Here is a 25049-nt window from a genome sequence, read left to right as displayed (position 1 = left end):
CTGGGCCAGTGGTGCCCCTCCCTTCCCCTTGCTGGGGCAGCCCCGCCTGGACTGTGGGCTGGAAGCTGCTGGGTTTGCTATAAAACACCCAGCAACCAGGCTGCTCCCCGGGCTCCAGGCCACCAGACTCACCCTCTTCTCAGAGGGAAACAATTCAGTGTGGCTCCTGAGGGCTAGGCTCCTCCCCCTGGAGTGAGACACAGGCAGTCTCAGCTACCTGTACACTGATCAAATGTTGACCCAGCTCTTCCTCCTCTGGAAGCGCCTGGAACCATGGCTAGGGCAGAGAGGGAGCCAACATCCCTGCTTTATACGCCAGGCACCGTCTCTACAGCGGGCAGACCGGGGCTCCAGGACTCGCCCAAGGTCACATGGGAGCCAGCTCCTGGCACTGAGTCCCGAGTCCTCAGCTGTCCCAAAGCCACGGTCCTGGTTCTTTGCCCAGTGTGACACCTGGTTCCTTAACATCCTGGAGATCTGCTCATTTCCCCCGCCCATGCCTGTTACTTAGGAACTGCATTTTGCCTCATTCACTATACATGATCGCTTTTAGTCGCCCGCCAGTCTGTGACACGGTCCCAAAGCCAAGAGCCTCACACTCACACAAGCGCCCCTCTCAGAGCTTCCGCCCCACAGACCACTTCACCACTGCGCTCTGGTTTCAGCGAGATCCTTTATTACCTCCTGGTCCCCAACTACGGCCGTGAGCACAGGCAGCCGGGCCCTGCGCGGGCTGTGTGGACGCAGAGCAGTCGGTATGTACAGGAGTCATGCACCCCAGGGGCTCCAACAAGACACTTCATGAGTAAAAAGACTTCAGGAGTGTTGGAAATTTCTGCTCTCTCCTGCATTCGAATCACTGGAAAACATCTGTGTAGAAATTTTACTCAAATGGAGACACGTTTTCTTTGCCCACTTGCTAGTAACTGCAGAGTGCATTTCAGATCGCGTTGACTTGTGATGGCCGTTCCTCACCGAAGCTGCTGGTCCCTGTTCGGATATAAACACTGGACCGGTGTGGCGAGCCGTAGATGCCATTCCACTCCGTGGCTTTATAAGCCTGACGCTGCCATCACACAGGACTCAGAAACGGCATCTCTAGCATGGCTAGAGGCCACTCTTTCACACATGGTGGGTCCCCTGGGTCTGCAGCCTTCCCAGTGTCCTCACTGGTGTCCTCACTAGCTGAGGTCGCCGTCACTCGGTACTTGTGCAGTGACAGAGACACACGGCTGACTCTTCCACAACCTCTGAGTCCAGGGTTGGAACATTTATGTACAGACAAATAAACGGAAAATCAGGGGCAACAGAACTCCAAAGCAAACGGACACTTTGGTCAGATGTACGATTCCAGTCTTGCCAGAGAAAGGCTTTCCCAGAGTAGGGGCGGTCTCATCCCACCGCAGCTCCTATCAGCCGACCTGGTGGTCTTAACGTGCATCACTGTGGACTCAAAGCCGCTACAACGGGGACGGCTCCAGGCCCAGTGTGGGAGGAGGGCTTCTGTGGGCAGTGAGGTAAGCGGATCACACGCTCCACAGCTGCTCCCTGGGAGCCCCACCGTGGCTCTCGAGGACGCCAGCCTCTGTAGAAAAGCGATGTTTACAGAAGGCCTCCAGCCCCGCCCGCCAAACGCTCTTTGCCATGGGGACCTGACGGGTTGGAGTGAGGCAGCAATGGGGACAGTGGCCTGAGGCTATGCACCACCCTGACCGTGTCCACCCTGCCCGAGAAGCCAGCCGGGGGTGGGGCCCGCATCTCTCCCCTGCCCTGGGGTGGCTGAAGGCCCCGTGTGACTGTGACAGCAGCGGGGACCCAGTTCTCCAGCTCTCTGGTTGGCAATGTTTTGTTTTGTTTTGTTTTTGTTGTTTTCTTTTAAGATGACCACAGGAACTTTGACGTTGTTACATTCAGACAAATAGCCACTTGGTTACTCTATTTCAGAGCACTGAAAAACCAGGGAGCGACACGACATACACACCAGGGGCTCCAGCCTCCGGTCACGGAGCAAAGTAATGCACTGTTAGGCAGAAGCAGATGATCGGAAGGAAAAACTGAAGGAAATACAGGCTGAGAATTTCCCATTTACAATGACCGAAGGAGAGAGGGGCCCAGCGCGATGTAAAAAGTCCACAGAAGTGCTCTCTGTGGGGGCCGCTCTCTGAGTGCGGCCTCGTTAAGCGGGCATGGCCAGGCCAGACCGGCCTGCCCAGGCTGACCCACAGCCACTCTCGCCGGCTCCAGCACGGGAATGTTTTCATCGTCCCGGCGCAAAGATGAAATCCAGGGCCTGCCGTTCGGCTGCTGCGACATTTGGATGCCACAAATCCACCATGAAAACCACCCGTGGGCCATCCTCCGCTGAACCTGGGGGGTGGGGTGAGAGAGGAGAGGTCACACCACCTGGAGCCAGGACCCATGCAGAGCTGGACCTCACAGAGTCAGCTTTCGGGCAGGGCCCCAGCCTGTCCCTAGGCACAGACCAGAGGATCTGCTCCTCTCTGGTCAAGAATGTAGTCATGGCTCCCTAAGCTTCTGAGCCGGGTGGACACAAGGAAACGGGCAGAGGGAGGGAGGGGTGAGGAAGCGGTAAGTGGGCACAGAGGATTTTTAGGGTAGTGTAGATATTCCCTATGGGTGTCTCAGGGGATCCAGGCATTATACATCTGTGGAAACCCACAGAACATACACCGCCGGGCATGAACCCCAACGTAAACTAGAAACCTTAGTTAATAACCATGTGTCAATATTGGCCCATCAACTATAACAAACGCACCAGACTAATACAAGATGTTAATAAAAAGGGGCAACTATGTGGGGGTGGTATGTATTTTCTCCTCAATTTTTCTGGAAACCTAAAACTGCTCTAAAAAGTAAAGTCTATAACAAAAAACAAAAGGTGGCAATGGGTGGGCAGACACTCACCTTCATGGAATGCAGTGTGCAGGAAAGAATCATCGAAGAGGAGGCAGCGGCCCTCGGCCCAGCACTGGGGCTCTCCCCCCACCACCAGCTCACAGCCGCTGGGAGTTTTCAGACCTCGGGGGAAGAGCAGAGAGAGGGGGATGAAGGCAGGCAGGGGCAGGGAGGGCCGGAGGTCGAGGGCTGCTCTGGCCAGAGCTCTCGATGTGTGAAGCAGCCAACTATCCACTTCACCCCTCCGAGCCCCGTGTGGGGTTGGGGCGCTTCCATGGGGCAAATACAGGCTGCATGCCTGGACCCTCGCCGTGCTCCTGGGAAAACCCTCTCCACCGGCTTGATCGGTTCTGGGCATGGACTCCTGTGACTGAAGCACAGACTAAGGCTTGCAGGACACTTTCGAGAAGCCCACCCCGGGACCTCCGGAAGTGGAGGGAGGCCAGGTGCCCAACCCCACCTCGCCCAACGATTATGTTACTGTAGTCCCATCTCGAGGGCCGTTTCAGCTGAGATTCAAGACGTAGCAGCTCACACAGGGCCCTCTTTGGGTGCCAACCTCTGCATCTGTTTTGAGGCCCGAGGATGGCCTGTTCGGAATCTAAGTTTCCCAGCCTCATGCTGGAAACTGGAGGGCACCCCTCAGGAGATGCCGGAGCTGCGGGAGAAAACAGTCTGACACCTTCAGAGGAGCCATGCGCTCAAGAGGCGAGTGGTGGGCCCCAAGCTCCGGCGTCCGACCCCAGAACGGGTCTGGAATAGCGCTGCTGCATGTGCTTCCACGCCCCATCTCCCATCCTGGGGTCTGAAGAACCCCCGGCCCCCTCACGACCGGACGTCCACCACAGCTGTCAAATGACATCAGAGGAGGCTGGGTCAGCCCCACAGCTCTCTGGAGGGATTGACCCGGGAGGAAGGGGGCCCTGGGAGAGGGGCTTGGATCGTGGTGTTCTTGCTCTTCAGTGACTCGCTGTGACAACCATGACCCCAGGCCAGTCAGCATGCACCCTGATTGAATGTCCCGTAGGACAAACATCAAACTTTCTCTCTAACAGCCAGAGTATTTTAACACACCCTTTGAACCAGAGATGGACAGCTCCAGGAAGTACAGATGGAACAAGAATTCAAACAGAGAGGCCACATGGAGAAGTGGGAAGGACAGAAGACTTGGGGTCAGACAACTGGTTCTGATCCTACGTGCTGTGTGACTTTGGGTAAGTCACTCAACCTCTCCAAGCCACAGCCTCCATGTCTGTAAAGGGGGGACATGAGCATACACAGCTTCCAGGGCCATGTGACCACCATCCCTGCTCCCAGTAAGTGAAGACTTACCGTGAGCAGGTTTGTATTAAATAAACACTTTACAGACATCACTTCACCCACTTTCCAGATGGATCAACTGAGATTTAGAGAAGTGAAGTGACCTGCTGGAAGTCTTTAGTTTGTCCTTGCGGGAGCTGAGATCTGAATCCAAATCTCTCTGGCCCCAAAGAACAGGCTCTCCTAACACTGGACGGTACGATAGAAACGCTACTTATCGCATTAGCGGCAGTGGTATTAGCGTGACTGTTGATTTCCCCATAGCTAGTAAGTTTCAGTCATCAACAGGGCATTTCATTGAATCAGCTGAGACCATCCCCCAGCTGGGGACCACCACCTCCTGCCACTGTGAGCAACTGCGGGGGGTTAGGATGTAGGGGCTTCAGCCTGCCGCTCACTGCCCAGGTGGGGAGGGCCCCACAGGCCACATCTCCTCTTCATGGTGTCCTCACGGGCTGGGGCAGGTGGAGAGGACCTACAGGAATGGGTGGTTCGCTGTAGGGACTATGCACCCCAGGGTTTCAGAGAGAAGCGCGCCTTCCCCAGGCCACCAAATGACTCACTGCCATGCGCCACGTGCGATAGAAAACTGGCCTGGCTGGCTGGCTGGCCAACCCCTGCTTACACCCCTCCACCTCCCCCTGCATTCTGCTGTAGCCTTCCAGGGGCCCACTATCCTGCCTACTGCCCACGAACCAGCTTAGCTGGCAGAAATGATCAACATTCCCCCAAAAAGAGCATTTGGGTGGCTCCTGGGGTAGAGATGGGCCCCACACATGGCCTCGGCCCGTCCCAGATTCACAGGCCTGCTGCTGTGTCCTCACCAACCACTGAAGGAGGCGGGAGGAGGGTGGAGAAGGGGCTGTGTCCCCCAGCTGCCCCCACCTCAGGAGGCTGCCAGCTGGCGCTCAGGGTGGGCAGGGCAGCGCGAGCGGATCCACGGGTACTCCCAGCTGGGCTGCCCAGAAATCCGACGGCATCCACAGGAAAGGAAAGAGGCCAACTGGGCTTATTCAGAGAGAATTCGCTAAAGATACTCATGTGTTTTCATGTCCCCTTTCCTGAAGGTCAGCATTTGTACAGGATCTGCCCCCAGTAACATCTGCCTGGTTGGTTCAGAGGTGGCTTCCTGGAGGTCTGTGGCAGCGCGGTAGGGCTGTCCCAGCCCCGCACATGATGCTGCTGATGGCTGGGCTGGAGCTGTCCTGAGCCTCTGCATGGAGCCCAGACAGGCATGCCACCTACGGGCAGCTCAGAGCAGGGCGCAGTGCATGTGGACCACAGGCAGAGCAGCGGCTGGGGCTGCAGGGTCACGGGCGACAGTTCCACCAAGCACAGCTCAGACGGAGGCACAACAAGAAGACAAGGGCTGGCATTTCAAGAGCACAGTTCTGGAACTGCAGGTGCCTTACTCTTCAGCCAGGTAGCTGGTGGAGGCGTGGCCGCCAGGCACAAACCCGGCTTGCTCTGCTTCTGACCTCATTCTCTGAACTCCCTCTCTGTCAACACACAGGGACCTGTGACTCTAACACACCCTGCTTACTTTCTGGGTGGACACGCATGTGGCATGATAGCGGGAAGGCGGAAATGCTGAGCTAAGCCAACCATAGAGCTCGCCCGGCCCTGGGGACCAGCCAGGCTCAGTGCCACGTCTTCTAAGGTCGCCTGCTGTCCAGGGAACATGGAAGACCCAGCTTTTCCGGTGACAAGTAACCAGGTGGGCCAAGGAGGGAATGACAGGTCACAAAGAGGGTCTGTGCGGGCTGACACACACACACACACACACACACACACGTGTCTAGCACAGAGATGTACAACAGGCATTAAACACACAGCAGGCAGACCTTCAGTTCTTGCCCCGAGCCCTTCCGACTCAGCACAGCTGCCTGCGCTTCTGCCCCTCGATCCTCAGACGCCGTGCCCTACACGGCGTTCAGAAGCTTTTAAAAAACGTACAAGGAAAATCTTCAAAAAAGAACAGCACTGTCCTCCACTGCCCAGAGCCTCAATTCCGAGCCCAGCGTGGGGGCCCTCTGCGGTCTGCTCCCACCCGACCTGTCCAGCTGCAGTCCCCACCACTGGACCCCCTGCAAGCCCAGACAAGCGCCCCAGGGGGAGGCTCCCCTCTCGGCCGCACCCTGGCGGTCCCTGCAAGCCTCCAAGGTCAGACCCACCTCCGCAGAGCAGCCTGCTGGCAGCCCCGCGTCCTGTGATCCCAGAGTGCACCCGGGCGCCTTGCACAGCGGTCTATCACGCTCCTCACTGAGACGGCCACCTCCCCTCTGAGATTTCTAAGAGCCCCTTGGCTGACTCCGTCTCCCTGCAAGTACTTTGCACAGTCCTCCTAATCCTGCAGACAAGCCTCCAGGTGGGCATCCTGGCCCCCACTTTAGAGAGGACACCAAGGCTCGAAGCCTCTGAGGGCGTGCCCAAGGTCACTGAGCGAATGGGCCCACAGGTCTGAGTCCAGGAGTGTTTGCTCCCAAGCCTGTTCATTTCCCACTCTGTCTCCTGAGGGCAGAGACCATGTCTTATGGGTCACTTTTCACACTGTCCAATGCAGTGTCTGATCACAGAAGCTCCTGGCTGCCGTGCATCGATGCCATCGGGTGCCAGGCACCGTGTCAGGTAGCCATGCAAGATAGTACTTTAATCTTCTCAACGATCCTGTGAGGGAAGTCCTATCTCCCCATTGTACAGATGAGGAAACTGAGGTACAAAGAGACTGGTTAATTACTCAAAGTCACAGGGCTGACCAGGAAGCCAGGCTCCTCCTCCAGGGCCTCAGCCCTGTCCTGCCTTTACTCTCAAAATACTCCCGGGGTCAACTACTCAAGTCTAGTTCCTTCTGTTTTGAAAGCAGTGAAGCCCTCTCCAAGCCACGTCTTCCTCAGACTCCCCAGAGAGCGCGGGAGCAGCAGAGGGCTCGGGGTGGAGAGGGGTGGAGGCCTGGGGTGTCCAGCCCAGCCCCCCAGGCAGCCCCAGGCTCCTGTGCGAAGCTAACAGAGAAGCCCGGCTCCAGCCCACAGGGGGCTCCTCCGCGTGCTCCTCCCTCCTCCAGCCCGAGGCTTCTGCCGCCGCTTGCATGCTCCTCTAATCCGGGAGCCAACTGGTGATGCTGTCGCCCCGGTAACCAGCTCGTGAGCACAACTCACCAGGAACGAGGCATTCTGGGAACAAACATCCCCATGACCGACTTGTTTTTAAGCCTACCTTTGTTGTGTCCTGACTATCAGGCTCTGGATGAACAAACGCTTACAACACACATTCTCTCACCAGATCGCCAAACAACTCTGTAAAAGATGAGCTTTGTACCCCCACTTTCCAAATGAGGAAATGGAGGCCCAGAGAGGTGAGGTGACTTGCCCAAAGTAACAGAGCTAGCTTCTAGCTTGTGGTGGGGCCAGGATGCAAACACAGGCAATCTGACCCTGTTCTCAAAACCAGTGCTACATACAACAAACGTAACTTCCCAAGAATCTGAATAAAACCAACGTAACACCAAGCATCATTTCATCCTCGGTGATTCAGAAGGCACAGAGGTGTCCTTCACAGCCTCCCGGATGTCATTACGAACGTTGGTAATCATTCTAATAGTCTTTGGCTCTAGAGCTGTGCTGTCCAGGACAGCAGCCACTGGCCCTCGGTGGCAATTTAAATTTAGATTAAATTAAACATGGAGCCCCTTGGCTGCACTAGCCACATCTCAAGCCTTCCAAAGTTACCGGTGGCAGGTGGCTACCACAGTGGACAGTGCAGATGGAGACCATGCCCACCACTGCAGAAAGCGCCTTTGGACAGAGCTTCTGCCAGAAATTAGGTTTATACTGATCACAAATTCCCTTTTTTTTTTTTTTTTTTAGGGAGGAAGACTGGCCTTGAGCTAACATCTGTTGTCAATCTTCCTCTTTTTGATTGAGGAAGTTTGCCCCTGAGCTAACACCCATGCCCATCTTGCTCTATTTTGTATGTGGGATGCTGCCACAGCATGGCTTGACGAGTGTGTGTAGGTTCGTGCCTGGGATCCAAACTGGCAAACCCTGGGCCACCAAAGCGGAGCACATGAACTCAACCACCACGCCACTGGGCTGGCCCCTCAAGTTTCTTATTTTTTTTTAATTTTCTTTCTAAAAATGACCTTATTTTTATTTATTTTTTTGAGGAAGATTAGCCCTGAGCTAACATCTGCCATCAATCCTCCTCTTTTTGCTGAGGAAGACTGGCCCTGAGCTAACATCTGTGCCCATCTTCCTCTACTTTATACGTGGGATGCCTACCACAGCATGGTGTGCCAAGCGGTACCATGTCCGCATCCGGGATCTGAACTGGCAAACCCTGGGCCGCTGAAGTGGAACGTGCGAACTTAACTGCTGTGCCACTGGGCTGGTCCCTCAAGTCTCTTTTTTGACTCAATCTCTGCTGTCAAAATTATTTACATGCGATTCATCAATTTTTGACAGAAGTACAGTGAAGAACATGAAAAAGCACAGTTCTGGCTCCTGAGCTTTGTGACGTCTGGGTTCCCAGAAGTCACACAGACTGTACCTAGACCGGCGCGTGCCAGGAGACCCGTCCCCACAACGTACCTAAATGGCATCGGATGCGGATGTTGGTGGGTCCATAGTGCTCTGTGATCACAGTCCCAGGGCTCAGCACGGAGATGCATGCGTTCCCAAAAACATTGTTCCCAATACAGGTCCGAAGGCTTCCGAGCAAGCGGTACGTCCGTGGGCACTTCCTGCAGTTCCTGGGGACGCAAACCCCCTGATTGACCAAGTAAAAGGTGACCCACTCCCCGCTTGGGGTGCTGTTCATTTTCCAGCCCTGCGGGAGGCTGCAGTTTGAGAACGCTTTGTAGAGGGTCTCAAACTCGCACAGGATCGTCTGGAAGTTCCGTTCCAGCAGCTCCACGTCGTGCTTCTGTGCGTCCCGGGAGAAGTAGGGCGTGGTGGGCAGGTCGGGCAGGAAGAAGACCTCGGGCTTCTGGATGGAGGGCCGGCTGTTGAGGTAGCGGCCCTGCTCGCGGATGCCCTTGTGGATGCGGCCCATGCCCGACCAGGAGTAGCGCTTGGCGTACTCCTGCAGGTTGTGGTAGAGTTTCTGGTTGAGGCCCTCGTTGTGGGTGCAGCGCACGCACTCGGGGGACTGGCAGTACACATACCCGTCCTGCAGCCCGTTGGCATCCGGGCTCTGCATGAGCGAGTTGACGGCGGCGTAGGGCCGGGGCTGCTCCCTGCCCACGTGGTAACAGTACCACACGAACAGGACCAGCAGGCAGGCCACGGTGACCACGGCGGTGGTGTCGCAGTCCCGCACGGACTGGATGCCCGTGGCGATGCAGTCCCTCAGGCCATCCAGCGACCAGCTCCAGGCCACCAGCCACTCGAGAGACATCTTGGAGGAGTTGACGTTGGGGGTGTGAAGCAAGATCAGACAGTCAGTCCTCTGGGGTCCCAAGGGCACCCACACCATGCAGGTTAGCGCGGGGGCGCAGGGGGAGGCATGGCCGCCACTGTCCCTTGGGTGCTGCCAAGGGCAGCATTGATGAACATCTGTGCCCGCCACTCCACTCCCGGCCAAAGTCACTGTGAGGAGGGTGGGAGGAGCTGTTTATGTCACGTTAGAAGTGGGGTTGGTCACTGTGAAAGGATTTTTTAGGAAGTCCAAACCTGGGATGAAAAAAAATAAACCAGCATAAGTTTTTACACCTGGAAAAGTCCTCAACTGAAAGGTAAAGTCTCAGATCATTCTGTGAGGTCCTTGTCGGTAGGGGCCACACTCCTCAATCTCGTGTATTCTCTCCCCATTTGACCACCACCGCCATTTCCCAAAAGGCCAGTCGTGTTTAATCCGCATCAAGTACCGTCTGACCATCACGGTAGCCCCATCTATTCTGTGGCCTCCTTAGGAGGTGCTATGAGCCCTATCTTACGGATGAGGAAACTGAGGCTCGGAGAGGTCATATAACTCACCCAAGTTCACGCAGCCAGGGCAGGGACACAAGCCCCGTCTGACTTCAATGCCAGTGTCTGTTCATTTTGCTCTACCCTTTTACAGTAGATATTTAGTAAATGCTTCTTCTTCTTAAATCTCTGAAACTTTAAGCGAAATGTGGATTCCATAGCCTCTTAAAAATGGCAAAGGAACTTTAAAACTGCACGTTTTCCAACTGACTTTCTCTTTTCAGGGCACTTCATCATTGTTCTTTAATCTCCCCAGCCCTGTGACACCGGCTGGGCTTAAATCAAGCTGGAAGAGGAAGTGGCTCTCGGGTCACATCCGAGGCAGACACAGGGCACTTTCTGTCTACTGGCTGGGGAGACTACCTCCTGGCCTCACCCATGGGGTTACGCAAACAAAACGAGGGGACACAATGGGAAGAGAAGCCCTTCCGGGTCTCTGTCTCCAAACAGACAGGAGAGCTTTGCCACGTCTCTGGGGAAGGCCGGCCCAGGGTCTGGTACCCCGATTAGCCTAATAACCACAAGTGCGCTCAGAGCCCAGCTGTCATGCCGCCTGTGTCTATGAAACCTGGCCGCGTCTCCCGGCGGAAATCCTTTGTCCATCCTGCTTTTTCTAATCTGAGAACAGCCAGGTCTAGGTTCTGCTACAAGTCCGACACATTCCCTCATCTCGAGGAGCAGAAGAACTCAGAAAATTTGTTTTGTACTCTCGCCTCCTCCTCTCTCTCAGGAATATGAGAAGGCAACTGAAAAAATGGGAAGGCTGTCCCCTCCCCTTTGTCCAGGGACTAAATTTGGCCTGAAAATTCTTGCAGTGTAGCAGAGAGGTGAAGAACCCAAATCAAGAGTGGGCCGGACTGAGTATTAATCCCAGCCACGGGCAGGTCACTTCCCCTCTCTAAGCCTCAGTTTCCTCATCTAGAAGATGGGTTGATGCTCATCTCAGTGGATGAGAGTAGACGACGACAGCCATAAAGCACTTATGATCATGTCATGGCAGCACTCCACATGTGCCGGCATCTGCTATGGCATGTGCCACCCCATCTCGATTTGCCAGCAAACCAAAGGTGGGGCCCTGGGCAAAGGATTTCAGGACTGAGAATTCCAACAGCTAAAGGTAAATCCTGGACGCTCTTGTGGCCACACATCTCCAGTGGTTTTTTCTGTCCCCAGACTCGCAGTGTTAAAAACAAAAAGGAAACCTTAGGTGCTCATTAACTGCCTACTTGCATCTTCCCAGCTTAGGCTGAATAAAGAATTACTTGACGATAACGTTTAGTAAGTTGAAAGCACACATGCTGAATATTCATGGCCTTTTTTATGTTTCTAGGAAAAATACAAGAGTGGGGAGGTTAGAAGCTAAATTTTTTCTCACACGTTCTCCATCTCTTCACAGATTTGGGAGAAGAGGGAAAGGCTGGGACCTACTGGATGGAAACAGTGGTTTCCTCCACGCCCCTCGTTCTCGTTCTCGACTAGTCCTACCACCACTGGCAGCTGTTCCCTCTGGAGCAAAAGGGAAAGGAAATCCGGATGAAAGGTGTTTTGTTTGCAAGCCACCTCGCAGACAGAACCCCAGGATTCCCCAAATTCAGTGTGAGGCCATCATCTGTGTGACAACAAGCACTTTCCTAAAAGGATTTCCCCCATCGCTGAGCAAAGCTGCTAACTGGAACTCTGAAACTCAGTCTCCCCAGAGGAGAGGTTTTTCTTAAATGTTCTAAGAGTGAGACGTGACAACTGAACAAACACCTGTTAAGTGGTAGCTCCCATCAGCCCTGCTAATCATTAAAGTTTAAGTCAATCAAAACGAAAGCACGGAAGACAGAGTAGAGGAGGAGGGAATGGCTCCACTGGACACCCCTCCTCGCCTGCCCCCTCCTGGGGGAGCCTCATTCTGTACAGCGCCAGCCAGGAGTGCTCCCGGGCTGAGCTATAAACAAAAGGCGGCAGGAGAGTCTGACGCCCTGAACCCCAGCTTCGAACCCTGTTCACAAGATGATAAACGGCACCGAGAGCCAAAGTTGGACGTTGCATACCTGTCAGATACTTTTAGCCAAAATATGCTGGCAGGTCCCTGAGCCCAGAGGATTAACCCTCTCACAGCTGAAATGTGACGCTAAAAGAAACCCTCACATTTGTCTGGTGACTGACAGTTCATGAAGTACTGGTCAAACATTTGACACATAGCACCCAGGGACAACTCCCCAGTCCCGCAGTGGGGAGGACATGGATTCCCCCACCCCCACCAGCTCCTGTCCCAGTGGCCACAGTAACTTCCAGCTTCCTTCACACATCTGTTCATTTTCATCTGTTTCATTTCTGCCCTCATCTCATGGCAGTTCTGCACTCAAACAACATGCAACTCCAGATCTTAAAGGTCAGCTGGCTCTGGGGAATAGGGTTCAAATTCATGGCCAATGGGTGAGCAAGTCCAGTCAAACAGAACTTCCGATACAGTGAAAAGACTCAGCTCTAACGTGGCTAATCCAGTCCAAGAGGCTGCCCAGTGCTAAAGAGCTCCTGATCACCCTCGGGGTGGCGCCAGGTGACCCTAGAAGCTTCCCAGGGAGCAGGGCAGCGCTGGGCAAGGTGTGTGAGGGATGTAACCCACTCCCCGGGGAGCCAGAGCTGCCCTGGGGCCAGCCCTCCCCCGTGCGAACTGGAGACCTTTCCTCCCCACTTTCTCGGCCAGCTTTTTCAGCATCCACCCACTCTGGAGAGTGGGGGAAAAGGGGAGGGCAGAGGATGGGTTAACACAGATGGTGACCACCAGGAAGTCAGGGGAGGAGGGGGATGGGACGATGGAAAGGTAAATATTGACAGGAAAACTGGGAGATAGGCTAACGATTAGGGAAGGAGGCTGAGGGTGATAACTCATGGGACAGGGGAGGAGGGTCAGCACGGGAAATATGGGGAGTGGGCGATGCTCAGGGCTGGGGGGAAGGGGAAAGCAAGCAAAGAAAGGGACCAAGGAGGAGGGTCACGGGGGAGGAGAGTGTTGGGGGGGATAACCCAGAGGAGGGGATCGCGATGGGGTATGGGGGCGGAGGACGGTGATGCCCGGCCCGGGCGGCGAACACAGCCTAGGCGGCGGCGCTCAGCACGTAGCGAGCGCAGGCGGCGGGGCCCCTCGGCCGGGCCAGGATGCGGGGCGCAGGCGGGCGCCGGCGTCCGGTAGCATCCTCGGCGGCCGCACCGCCCGGCGTGGGGATCGCGGGCCTGCAGCCGCTCGGCCCCCGCCTCCTCCTCCCCCTCCCGCGGGCTCGGCCCCGCCGCGCCGCCCTCCCGCCCCGCAGCCCCCGGAGATGCCGCTTACCTGCGCCCTGGCGCGTGGGCGGAGGGGGCGGCCGCTGGGGCCCGGGCGACGCCGCCGCCCGAGGGCGCGGACGCGCGGACCCCCCCTGCCCGCGCCGCGGAGCCCCGCGCGGCCGCTGCCCGGCCCACGCCGGCGGAGCCGAGCCGGAGCCGAGCCGGTGCCCCCGCCAGCTCCAACGCCGCGCTGCGCTCCGCGGGGCCGCGGGGACCACAACTCCCACAATGCCGCGCGCGGCCGGCCGGCGGGGGGCGGGGCGGGGCGGCCTGCGGGGCGGGGCCAGGACCCCCGACGCCCGGTCACTCTCGCCGCGCGCGGGGAGCCGAGGCTGGTGCTGCCGGGAGCGGCGTGCCCGGGGCCGCAGGGCGCGCCGCCGCCCAGTCCGAGGGTGCGCGCAGGCGGCGGGTGGGCGGTTCCCGGGCCCAGCGGGCATTAATTCATCCGCCTGTCGTCCCCCTCGGGGCGCGCGGTGCCCTCCCGTGGCCTCTCCGTCCTTCTGTTTCTGCTCCGTCCCTCTCGGAGGCTCGCCCCTGCGTTTCCTCCTTACTCTTCTTTCACTTTCCCTCCCTCCCTCCCTCCCTCTCGCCTTGACTCCCCTCTTTCCTTTACTAATTGATTCCACGCACACTTCTCAGGCCGCTCGGGTGCTTGCAATGCCACTGCCAGTCTAACAGGTCCCTGGGTCTCATGGCAAATGCAGTCGTTAGTACCATAAGTCTTGGGCCGCCCGCGTGTGCCCGGCCCTGTGCGCTGTGCTGAGCGGCGCCATGCGCAGGGAGGCACAGGTGATCGCAGGTGGCAATCCACAGTCACCTGCCGGGCAGAGGACCAGCCAGGCTGAGCGTGGGTCACAGGGCCTGAGGAGCGGCTGCAGGCCCGGCAGGCCTCTGGGAGGGTGATGGCTGAGCCAAAGCCTGGGGGAGGCAAATGAGCTCACAGAGGCCACGGGACGTGTGAGGGCTCCAGGGGAAGGATGCTGCCACAGGTCCTGGGAACAAGAGCAGACGCCGGCCCCCAGTCCATCTGTTCTGTCCCACAATCCACCTGTTGCTGTCCCAGAATCCACCTTGTCTCTGTCCCATAACCCACCTGGTCACTGTCACAGAACCCAGCTCTACCGTGTCCCAGAATCCATCTCACCCCTGTTCTAGAATCCACCCCTACCATATCCCCTAATCCACTTTGTCCCTTCCCCAGAATTCCGTGTCCCACAATCTATTTCTCACTCCTGTCCCAGAATCCACCTCTCACCCGTGTCTCAGAACCTTCCTGGTCCCAGACCTAAGAACCCACCTCTACCGTGTCCCAGAATCCGCCTGGTCCCTCTCCCAGAACCCACCTCTACCATGTCCCAGAATCCACCTGTTGCCTTTTCCAGAACCCACCTCTGCCGTGACCCAGAATCCACCTGGTCCCTGTCCCAGAACCCACCTCTACCATGTCCCAGAATCCACCTGTTCCCTGTCCCAGAACCCACCTCTGCCGTGTCCCAGAATCCACCTGGTCCCTGTCCCAGAACCTTGTTGTGACTCAGAATCCACGCCTATTGCGGCCCAGGATCCTTCTCTACCATGTCTTAGAATCCACTTCATCCCTGTCTTCTCTCCGCCTTCCTCAACTCCAAACTTTTCTCAACTTTCACAGGAGGAAGAACATTGTTTTCTCTTTTATTCTACTAAAATAAACCAAAATGCCTACACTGGGAAATGATAAAATGCACCCAGATTTGCCCAAAGCGTGGGTAAAATGGACGCAGGCATCAGATTTGGAAACACTAAACAAGACGTCTCCGTTGGCTGCCAGCCTCAGGGGTGGGGCCGGGGCAGGGTGGGGAAGGTGGGAGGGCACGTGCTCCATCTCCTGTTCAGACAGTCGCTCAAGTTTGGACCTCTCCAAAGCGGCTTTGACTTTCAGTCACAGCATCGCACTGACAGAGTCGGAAAAGAGAACATTCTTCGTACAGCTGCAAATGTGAAATGTGTGTTCCATTCCCGGACCACGCCATCTGTGGCACCTTATGAACTAATATTCTCTATAAATCCTGTAATTATCCTTGACCAGTGCAATTAGATTGCTCTGTAGTTGTTAGGAGTATTTATCTGCTCAATGGCAATATTACCATACGTGCATTTTGCTAACCTTGCTTGCCATTTTTCCCTAGGGAGACCCTCAGAGGTGAGTTCCCGGGGAAAAGGGTATCCAGGCCTTCCAGAGAGGGTTTTTGGGTGAGAGCTCAGATAAATTGTTGCTGCGCTAATGGAGCAGCTGAGATAAGGGCCAAGTACATCTAAATTGCCTGTCTTCAGCTTGGCTGCCACCCGCCTCCTCCTCCTCCGACTGTCTGCTCTAGGGCAGCCGCTCCCGACTCACTCTGAGGCTGCACAGCCTATCATTATGCCATCTCATACACTGTGGGTCCACCCCGCTCCCTCCTCCTGCAGATGGAGTCGCTGGGAGTCCAGAGAGGAAAGATGCCCTGCTCAGTCAAGGTCGTAGCAAGTCAGAAGAGGAGTGTGTAAACCTCGGCGAATATGCTTGACTGGTACATTAAAGGCCGGTGTTGTCACTTGGGAGAGAAATTTGGTAGTATTTGTTAAAACAACAACAACAAATGTGTATTTCTGCCTAGAATTTCTCTAGGGTAGGTATAGTTATGTTTTAAGATTATATAATATTGTGCAGCTATTAAAAAGGAGAAGCTAAATGTATATGTAACAATATGGATAAAGCTCCTGGACAAACAATAGAACAACAAAAAAGCAGAATTATGCTTGCAGTATGATTTCCTCTATATGACACATTTGCAACACAAAACGTTACTCTGTGATTTTTGTGGATATATACATGTATTTATATAAAAGCAAGAGGAAAGCACTGGAAGAATGCACTAGTGTGTTCTCCTTTTTAAGACTTAAAATATTACAATGTTTGTAAATGCAAAGAATATTTCTCAGAGGAAGCACGCCAAATTCATGAGTTGTTACTTCCGGGGAGGTCAAGAAGGAATGAGAATTGGGCACAGTGGACAAGAGGAATGCCGGCAATTTCCTGTAATGTTTTAATTTGATTTAATATTTTCAAAAGGATTGAAATTCTCCTGGAACAAAAGGCAAAAAGGATAAATGAGTTACTAGGAATACCTCTCTCCCTATCCCTCAACCACTGGTTCCCTTTTCTTGAGACAGTCATTATAATCAATTTCTTATGCATCTTTCTAGGAAAATGCTATGCATTTGCAAATATACAGAAGTATTTTAACTTTTAAGAAGAAAATACTGGTATGTTATTAATGGTATTAAAAATGGATTTTTAAAATAAAATTTAAAATTACATTAAAAATTGTTTCAAGAATGAAGCATTGTTCAACACCAGAAACTCTTTTGATAGAATTCATCATATGAACAAATTAAAAGAAAAGAACTACACAATCATCTCAATAGATGCAGAAAAAGCATTTGACAAAATTCAGTGTGCATTCACGATTAAAAATTCCCACCAAAGTAGGAATAGAAGGGAGCTATGTGAATCTGATAGAGAGGACTCTATCAAGACTACAACCATCACTGGGACCCTCAGTTTGAAATTCATACTCGATGGTTAGAGATTGAATGCTTTCTCTCAAAGATTGGGACTCTCACCATTCATATCTAACATTGTTCTGGACCTTCTGACCAGAGCAATAAGGCAAGAAAAAGAAATAAGAGGCCTTTGGAAGAGTAATAGGAAAAACTATGCAGAGTAGCAACAAAAGTGTAAAGAACTCTGGAGTGAATTTAACTAAAATGGGAAAGATGAAAAAAAGTGAAATAAAAATATTGAAGAGCACAGAATAAACTGTGACTAATGAAAATGTATGCAAAATTCATGGATATGAAGAGAGAACACCATAAAAATGTGAGTTCCCCAAATGATCTATAAAAATACAAATCACTTTTTACGAAAATCCCAATGTTTTTGGTGCAAGAGGATAAATTGATTATGAAATCTATATAGAAAAGTAGAGAGCCAAGAAAGCTAAAGACAAAATGAAACTACCTAATAAAAAATGAGCAAAGGTTACAAGCAGGAAATTTACACAAGAAACACGATGGCCAATAAACACGTGGAAAGGAGCCGTGCCATACTGCTCGTCATGGAAATAGAGATTAAAACCACAATGAGATGCCATTTTGCATTCATCGTGTCGGCAAAAATTATAAAGCCAGTTGATGCCAAGTGTTGATGAGGCTTGCAACAACAGGTGCTCTCATGCACTGCTGGTGGAGTGTAAATTCGCACAACCACTCTGGCCATCTTCAGGAAGTTGTTGGTGTGCACGCCCCCCAATCCTGCCATTCCACTTCCTGCCACGTGCTCTAGAGCATTGAATTTCAAACTGGGGGTCCCAGTGATGGGTGCAGAATTGATAGAGTGAGTCATGACCCCGATTTAAAACAACGAAATAAAATAAATGACAATAGAAATTACGAGAGTGTTTCTGAAAGTGTCATAGAGATTGTTCTGTGAAATTTTTACTTTGCCTAGTGTGTGTTTTAGTGTGTGCATGTGTGCACACGTGTCTGTAGGTGCGTGTGTGTGTGTGGCACTGGGTGCCAGTGTAAAATGCATTTCTGATAGTGGGTGGCAGGCAGGTAAGTTCGAAAGCCTTTGTCCTAGAGAAGTTTTCAGAGTGGGACGCAAGTACAAGAATGTACATTGCAGACAACATCCATCAAGAGGAAATATACACATAAATTCATACAGAGGAGTATGATACAGCAGTTAAGGTGCGTGAGCCAGAGCTAAACACATCAACGTGGATAAAACTCAAAAATATAATGTTGAGCTAGAAAAGTAAACCACAGGTTGGTATGTGCAGCATAATATTGATATATAGTGTGGCTCAATATGCATATATATGTTCAGGAGAAAATGCATATATTAGTATGTATTTACATATATTAATAGTAATAATCTTACATAGGAGTGATTAGTACAAATTCAGGATAGTGGTTATTTCTGAGGGGAGGGAGGAGGAGACAGAATGGGATTAGAGAAATGCACATCGGGCAGCTTCAACAATATTTGTAATCTTTTATTCCCTTATAGAGCAATAAAGCCAAAGCAATAAAACAAAATGTTAAGATTTGATCAAGGTAAGTGGTGGGTACATGAATTGTCCTACTACTCTCTAGGAATGTTTGAAATATTACACAATTATAAACTAGAGAAAGACAATTTGATTAGGTCAAGTGAACTTGGTTTTTGAAAGTTTGGGATGCGAGTTTTTCATACAACTGGAGCCATGTGGAGACAGTCAAAAACAGCTATTCCAGCTGTGGTCCGACTTTGAGGTTCCCAGTCACCCCTGGAGGGGCAACAAGAGGAAGGGTCAGAAAGGAGGCGGGTGACGAGCACATGGTCAGGGTTCTCACTGCTCGCCTCTGAGCAGCTTGCCCCCTATTCACTTTACAGATTGACCTTCTGTGTTTGGGCGGTGAAAGACCCTAAGACTAAAAGAAGTTTGTAAACCACTGCCCTAGGTTACCCCAAATACAAGGTGGGAAGCTTTGCTCTGAGAAATATCGAGATGAGCCTGAGTCGGAAATTGCAGGGCATAAGTTTGCTTATATCCCCTATTGGATTGATCACGTGGGAGGAGAACGTTTGGTTGGTTAGCATATATAGATGAGTAATTCTATCTGTCCGGAGAGCAGAGCCACACCCGAATGTCATCAAATGTTGACTGTGTTCCAAGAACAAATCTACATCACCTTGAGCTGATCCAGTAAAGTGCTGTGAACATCTATTTAGCATTTGAACAGACGGCGAACTTCCTGCTTACAGTGCAAACAGGTAGAAGCAGGCACGAGCCTGCAGCTTGCAAAGCCAGGGAGAGCTCGCTCTATCCGCCGGAGTAATGAGTTAATTAGAACTTCTTCCCAAAGCCGTCACCCGTGTCTGCCACTGTCTTCCACTGGGTCACCCTGCACTTGATCTGGCTCGTTACCTGTAGCTGGACCACTCCCGTCATTCCACATTCTCTAGAAGCTTTGGAATAGCTTTGGCTGGGCATGGAAGGTAGGTGCGAGAACCTCTAAGTCGCTGTTTATGAGAAAACAGACATGAGAAGCACGGCCAGGTTCTGAAGATCTTTAAGAGAATCATCCCTCTGCAAAATTGGAATAGAATTCAACCCCTCTATGAACAAGATCGTGTTCTGATAACACACTTCACTTCCCATCTCCGAGAGCCTTTCTTAGTGGTAACAGACTGTGACGATTATAGGTTTCCATTTTCGCACCTAGTTGGGTTGATATTAAAATTATTTAACAACCAGTACACCACGGCACCGACCCGCAGAATGCATGTGGACTATAAAACAGAGGCACGGCCTTGTCAGTGCGTAGTGACCCACATGGGCCCCAGACCAAGCGGTGTAGAAATCTAATCTTTACGAAATTTCATACAGGCTGCCTCTGAGCCCAGGAGCAGACACATCTGAAAGCTCCCAGCCAGAATGGAGAAGCTTTCTTCCATTCTGAACCCACTTTTTCTATGTTCCCAACAGAGGGAAGTTGTACTACTCGTCAGCTACTTCTAAACTCTGAGAAGCCGACTGAGATGACTGTTTATTTATTCAACACATACAACTGTTGAATGTACACCGAATCTACGACACTGAATATGTGACAGTGACTGAGTACTGGCAGCCTCTGCATTAAATCCAGCCAAAGATATGTTCAGTGCGGCCCACACAGGGCTTTTAAAAAATTGTCAGCGTTTAGGGAGCCAGCCCGGTGGTGCAGTGGTTACGTTTGCAAGATCTGCTTCAGCAGCCTCGGGGTTTGTGAGTTCAGATCCTGGGTGCGGACCTGCACACTGCTCATAAAGCCATGCTGTGGTGACATCCCGCATACAAGATAGAGGAAGATTGGCACAGATTTAGCTCAGGGACAGCCTTCCTGAAGAGAAAAGAGGAAGCTTTGCAACAGATGTTAGCTCAGGGCCAATCTTAGTCACCAAAAAAAAAAAAGAAAAAAAGTCAACATTTAAAAAACTAGGAGACGTCACATAAAAATCTGGATTTCCAGCTTCTCTTGAGAAATGGCAATATCTAGCCACTTTCCTTATTGCTCCCTAACACCGAGGGAAGTTGTCACTTGCCGCCACCATTGACTCTGCACTGTGTGTGTGTGTGTGTGTGTGTGTGCGCCCGAGTGTGCGTGTTTATAGTGAGGAAATATTTCTCTGCTTCCATGTCTCTGTCAGAAGTGGAAAAATGAAAGCCAGACCAAGAAAGCTGAATGATTTTTATTAGCCTTGGCCACTTGCCTTGTTTATGTTACCTGACATGTTCGGTAGGCACTCGGGTTTGCAGCTCCTGGATTACAATGATACCAAAAAAGAAAAAAGAAAAAAATGGATGTCTGCCTCCAGTAACTTGCAGGAGTGAGAATTAAACCTGACAATCCATCAAAATCCCCCACCCCCACCCCCCCAGGACCTGGTAGCAGGCAGCAGGGAGGAAGGAACAGGGCGTGCAAAGCCTTGAAAGTTTGAACAAGCTTGGCGTGCTTAAGAAATGCCCAGAAGCCCCTGGGGCTGGGGCAGAGGAGAAGGAGCTTGGAGGGAGATGAGTCAGGAGAGCTGGTCAGCCCTTTGAAGCCACAGTAAGGAGCTTGGGTTTTATTCTAAGTGGCCTGACGTGTGTTCTGCTTGACACCTGCAAAGGCTCCTGAACCAGGCCCGACTGCTGATGGTCCACGTAGATGCGGATTGCTTAGGGTGACGGCAACAGCAGGGGAGAAGAGAGGCCGGTAAGGCTGGCTTTTCCCCAAACCGTTAGCATCACTCAGGTGCCCAGAAGTGTGGAGATGGCACACCCACACTGGTTCATTTGAGATGCGTTTAATAAAGGGGCTGGGCACAGTTTAAGGAAACCTCAAGGATGGTGCAGTACCCAGGGCTAGTGACAGGGGGCGCCAATACTCCCTTAGGGCTGAAGAGCAATGGAGAGAGTGGTTCCAAGACACCAGAATGGGACCCCACAAAGAGGAAGCCAGGAGGAAGGACCTCTCTCTTCTGCCTTCCTCCTCTAGCCAGAGCTCCTCATGGGCCATACCCAACTGGACGCCAATGAGAGGGAGCCCATTGATGGAAACCACACAGGTCACCCTCCCCAGCAGGGGGAGCAGGGAGGAGAAAGCCACAGAGTAGACCTGGAGGGGCAAAAGGAAGATACCCTGTTCACCCTCCAGGACATGGGACAAGAAAATAGCATCCCTGTTTGGACTAGGGGTCCAACTCAGGTGTATTGTCTACTGACAATGAATATCATCCGACTTCTCCAACTTTAGGGTGGAACATCCTCCTGGTTTCGGGAAGCCCGGGGACCCAAAGCGAGCAAAAACTTCAGGATCTGGTTATGAAGATAAGCTATTCTGATGCGGACTCAGAACTGCCAAGATGGAGCAAAAGACACTTTCGATTGGTCGGAAGTCCCTCGAGAGATGGCCCTGATCTGCTGTTACTGGAATTTGCAACTCCTCTAAAAAGCTGCCAGGGGCATGACTCACGCAGTTGATGTCCAAACCACTCTGCCTCCACAGCTCGCCACCCTGTCCCCTCGTCTCCTCCCTCTTTCTGCAGCTGCAACCCGAGAGGGATCTGTTCCCTCCGGGGAGGGGCCCCGGGACCTGGCGCCAGCATCCTTGCCTGGCCAGCTGCCTTTGCACACTGCAGGTAGCCAGACTTTCCTGGATTCCAGGGAGAAAGAAGCATGTCGGAAATGACCAGACAGGATAAGTCTCCTTGTCATTGGTCACATTCCTAGAGGGAGAAGGTGAGTGCCACCAGCCTCGGCTGGAAGTCACCTGGATCACTGTGACGAGCTCCAGCACAGTAAATGAATTTAGGACAGCTCTATGGAGCTGTCTTTTATGCATTTCTCATTAATTAATTTATTTTTCATGAATCTGGGAATTTGCAACTGCCTGAACTAGATGCATTAGGATTTAGTTTAGCTTTTTTTTTTTTCGTAAGCTCCCTTTCTGCTGTCTTTTTGTCCGCATTTTCTTCTTACTTCTACCTGTCTGAGGTAGTAATTTATCAGCCCTGCCAGATTCTATCTAGCTGATTCGGCAGTGGCCTGGGACTGTGGTCAGGTCACGATGCAATTATTATAGACTCAACCTGCTGGTTGACACAGATGCCCTGCCTAGAATGGAAAGGCTGTGTACTCAGAGTTCCTCGGAGCCTTTAGCTGGCAAAGTTCTCATGATTTCTGTTAACCTGGGATGCACCGTTCAGAATTTTTTCCTTTACAAACTCTCCCTTGGCTTGGTGGAGGAAGACAAGGAGCTTTAGACCCAGATTGAGGTTTGAATCCCATTTCCATCCACCACTGGCCGTGTAGCCTTAGACAGGTTACTTACGCTCTGAGCCTCAGTTGTCCACCTCTAAAAATGGGCTTAATACCAACCTCATAGTATTGTTGTAAGGATTAAATGAGATGATGTAAATCACTTACACACTGTTTGGTTTAGAAACGATCAAAAATATTAGTCTCCTCCTGTTCCCAGCCTCCTTGTTCACCAAAGCACACACATTTTAACCATTTTCCTCCAAGCTGCTGACTTCAGGATCTTGCTGAACCACAAGAGGAGTTAGCATGTTCATGAAGAAGTTGATTGCTGTTCACGGACTCCACTACTGCTTGTGGCTCCCCGCATCCAGTCATCACTGAGCCCTTGCCAAGCCTTCTGCAGGTTGTTTCCTGCAAAGAGTGTGATGTTGGCAGCGCCATGTTGATTTTGGAAGTTGCAAATGCAGAGCAATCAACTGGAAGTGCAGGGGGTGGGTGGGTGGAGAGTCATGGAATATGAGGGCGTGGGAGAGACGTAGGGGACAAGGAGGAGCTGTGAAAAACTGTGGAGCTCCTAGGAATGGCAGGGAACAAAAACTAAGCAACCCCAGTGAAGCCGGGCAGGGGGTAGTGGAGACATTTGCCTGGCACACAAGAAGCCCTCCGTAAATATCAGAGAATGAATGAATTTGGAGGATGAGGAGGAACGGGGACAATGGGCAAACCAGCTGGGAGTGTCAGGGGACTTGGAAGGACTGGGTTTCTGCTCACGTGCCACCTGTTGGAGAGGACCTCCTTGACCTTCGATGTGCAACAGCGCTCCGTCAGTCCTCTGGAGACCCAGCCCCGCCTGCCTCCCCACAGTGCGTACCATCCTATTGCACATTCATTGTATATTTATTTTTATTGCATGTCTCCTTCACTAGGATATAAACTCCACAAGGACAAGGACGTTGTGTCTTTTGTTCTGTCCTGTATCTCCAGCACCTAGCACAGAGCTTGGCACACAGCAGAGACTCAGCACCTGTCTTTGAGTAAATGACTGAGCACAGAGGGCGAGTACAGGGGTGGGTGGGGATGGGAGGGCCCTGGAGAAAGACTTGCAGTGGGTCTCAAACTTCGGATGGCTCAGAACCACCTGGGGCTGGGTTAACATGAAGATTCCCTGGCCCCACTCCTGACCGGCCTAATAGAGTCTCAGGTGGAACCTGGGGTCTGCGTCTGCCAGCTGCCCGGGTGCTTCCGGTGCAGGGGTTTTGAAGACCACGCTGAGGAACCCTGGACATGCCTTATGGAAACTGATGGATTCCCCCAACCAGTCTCCTTTCTGGAATGGACTTCTCCTCTTCCCTTATCTCCAAATCACTTTGTCATGTCCAAGCGCTGGATTTAACAGCTCTCCACAACTTTATATTTCACCTTGGTGAAGCCTGCTCAGAATAGTATGATGGAAAGGAAGAGAGAACTTTCTCCAAACTTCTCCATCCCAACGTCATGCTCCTGGGCTCCCAAAACACTCCTTCCTGAGTGCCCTGCTTGCTCGCATACTATGCAAAGACGAGATTTTTACTGTTAGCCTTTCACTGCTCAGTATTTAATAGTCTCTAGTCTCTTATTTCTAAACGATCCTCTGTGTTTGAATTGTCCACTTTAGCGTAACCCCCGAGGACGGGGACTGCCACTTCCACTTTGCGTCTTCCCTTAGTGCCAGCTGTCCAAGAGGACGCTCCGTTAATGCTCTTAACTCACTGGCCAATTAACAGGCACAGCGGGGCCCTGACGAAGTGCTTGAAACCGAAAATGATGACGAGTGCAATAACAATAACAGAGTGCTGGAAATACAGCCTCCAAGCTTCTTCCTTTCTAGAAGACCGATGACTTGGTGTAGGGAAAAAGGAATTTTCCTATTGTTATGTAAGTTTCATTCTTTTCTTCCCTACTCTTTGGCTTCCTTTCCTGCCCCACTAACATTATCTGTCCCTGAAGAAATTTATTCATTGAGCTTCAAGAAGTAAATGCCCACAGTAGGAATGTTTAGGTGGACACAGAGAGAGGGATCTTTACGGGAGAATAAAGAGCGAGCTGAAGCTTTCACTTCTCCTGACTCACCTTACATTTAAAGCATAAGTTGGCAAGACAGATGGCTCTTCCCTCTGAATTTGTGGAAATGTTATTTTACTCCTGTGCC

The 25049-nt window shown here is 52.2% G+C and overlaps 1 protein-coding gene across 1 annotated transcript; it reads right to left on the bottom strand.

Moving 5' to 3' along the window:
- Positions 1-654: 654 nt before the first annotated feature.
- ASPHD2 (aspartate beta-hydroxylase domain containing 2) lies at positions 655-13656 on the bottom strand. Its single transcript, XM_044775657.2, has 4 exons — positions 13519-13656; positions 8823-9905; positions 2926-3039; positions 655-2367 (listed from the first exon to the last, which is right to left on the bottom strand). Exons 2-4 carry the CDS (start codon positions 9706-9708, stop codon positions 2258-2260), a joined length of 1110 nt encoding a protein of 369 aa, XP_044631592.1. The 5' UTR covers positions 9709-9905; positions 13519-13656; the 3' UTR covers positions 655-2257.
- Positions 13657-25049: the final 11393 nt, after the last annotated feature.

The sequence above is a fragment of the Equus asinus genome, chromosome 8 (genome assembly GCF_041296235.1).
Source record: "Equus asinus isolate D_3611 breed Donkey chromosome 8, EquAss-T2T_v2, whole genome shotgun sequence".
Classification (NCBI taxonomy): domain Eukaryota; kingdom Metazoa; phylum Chordata; class Mammalia; order Perissodactyla; family Equidae; genus Equus; species Equus asinus.
The sequence above is the reverse complement of the archived record's forward strand: the minus strand, read 5'-3'. Positions and strand labels throughout refer to the sequence as shown.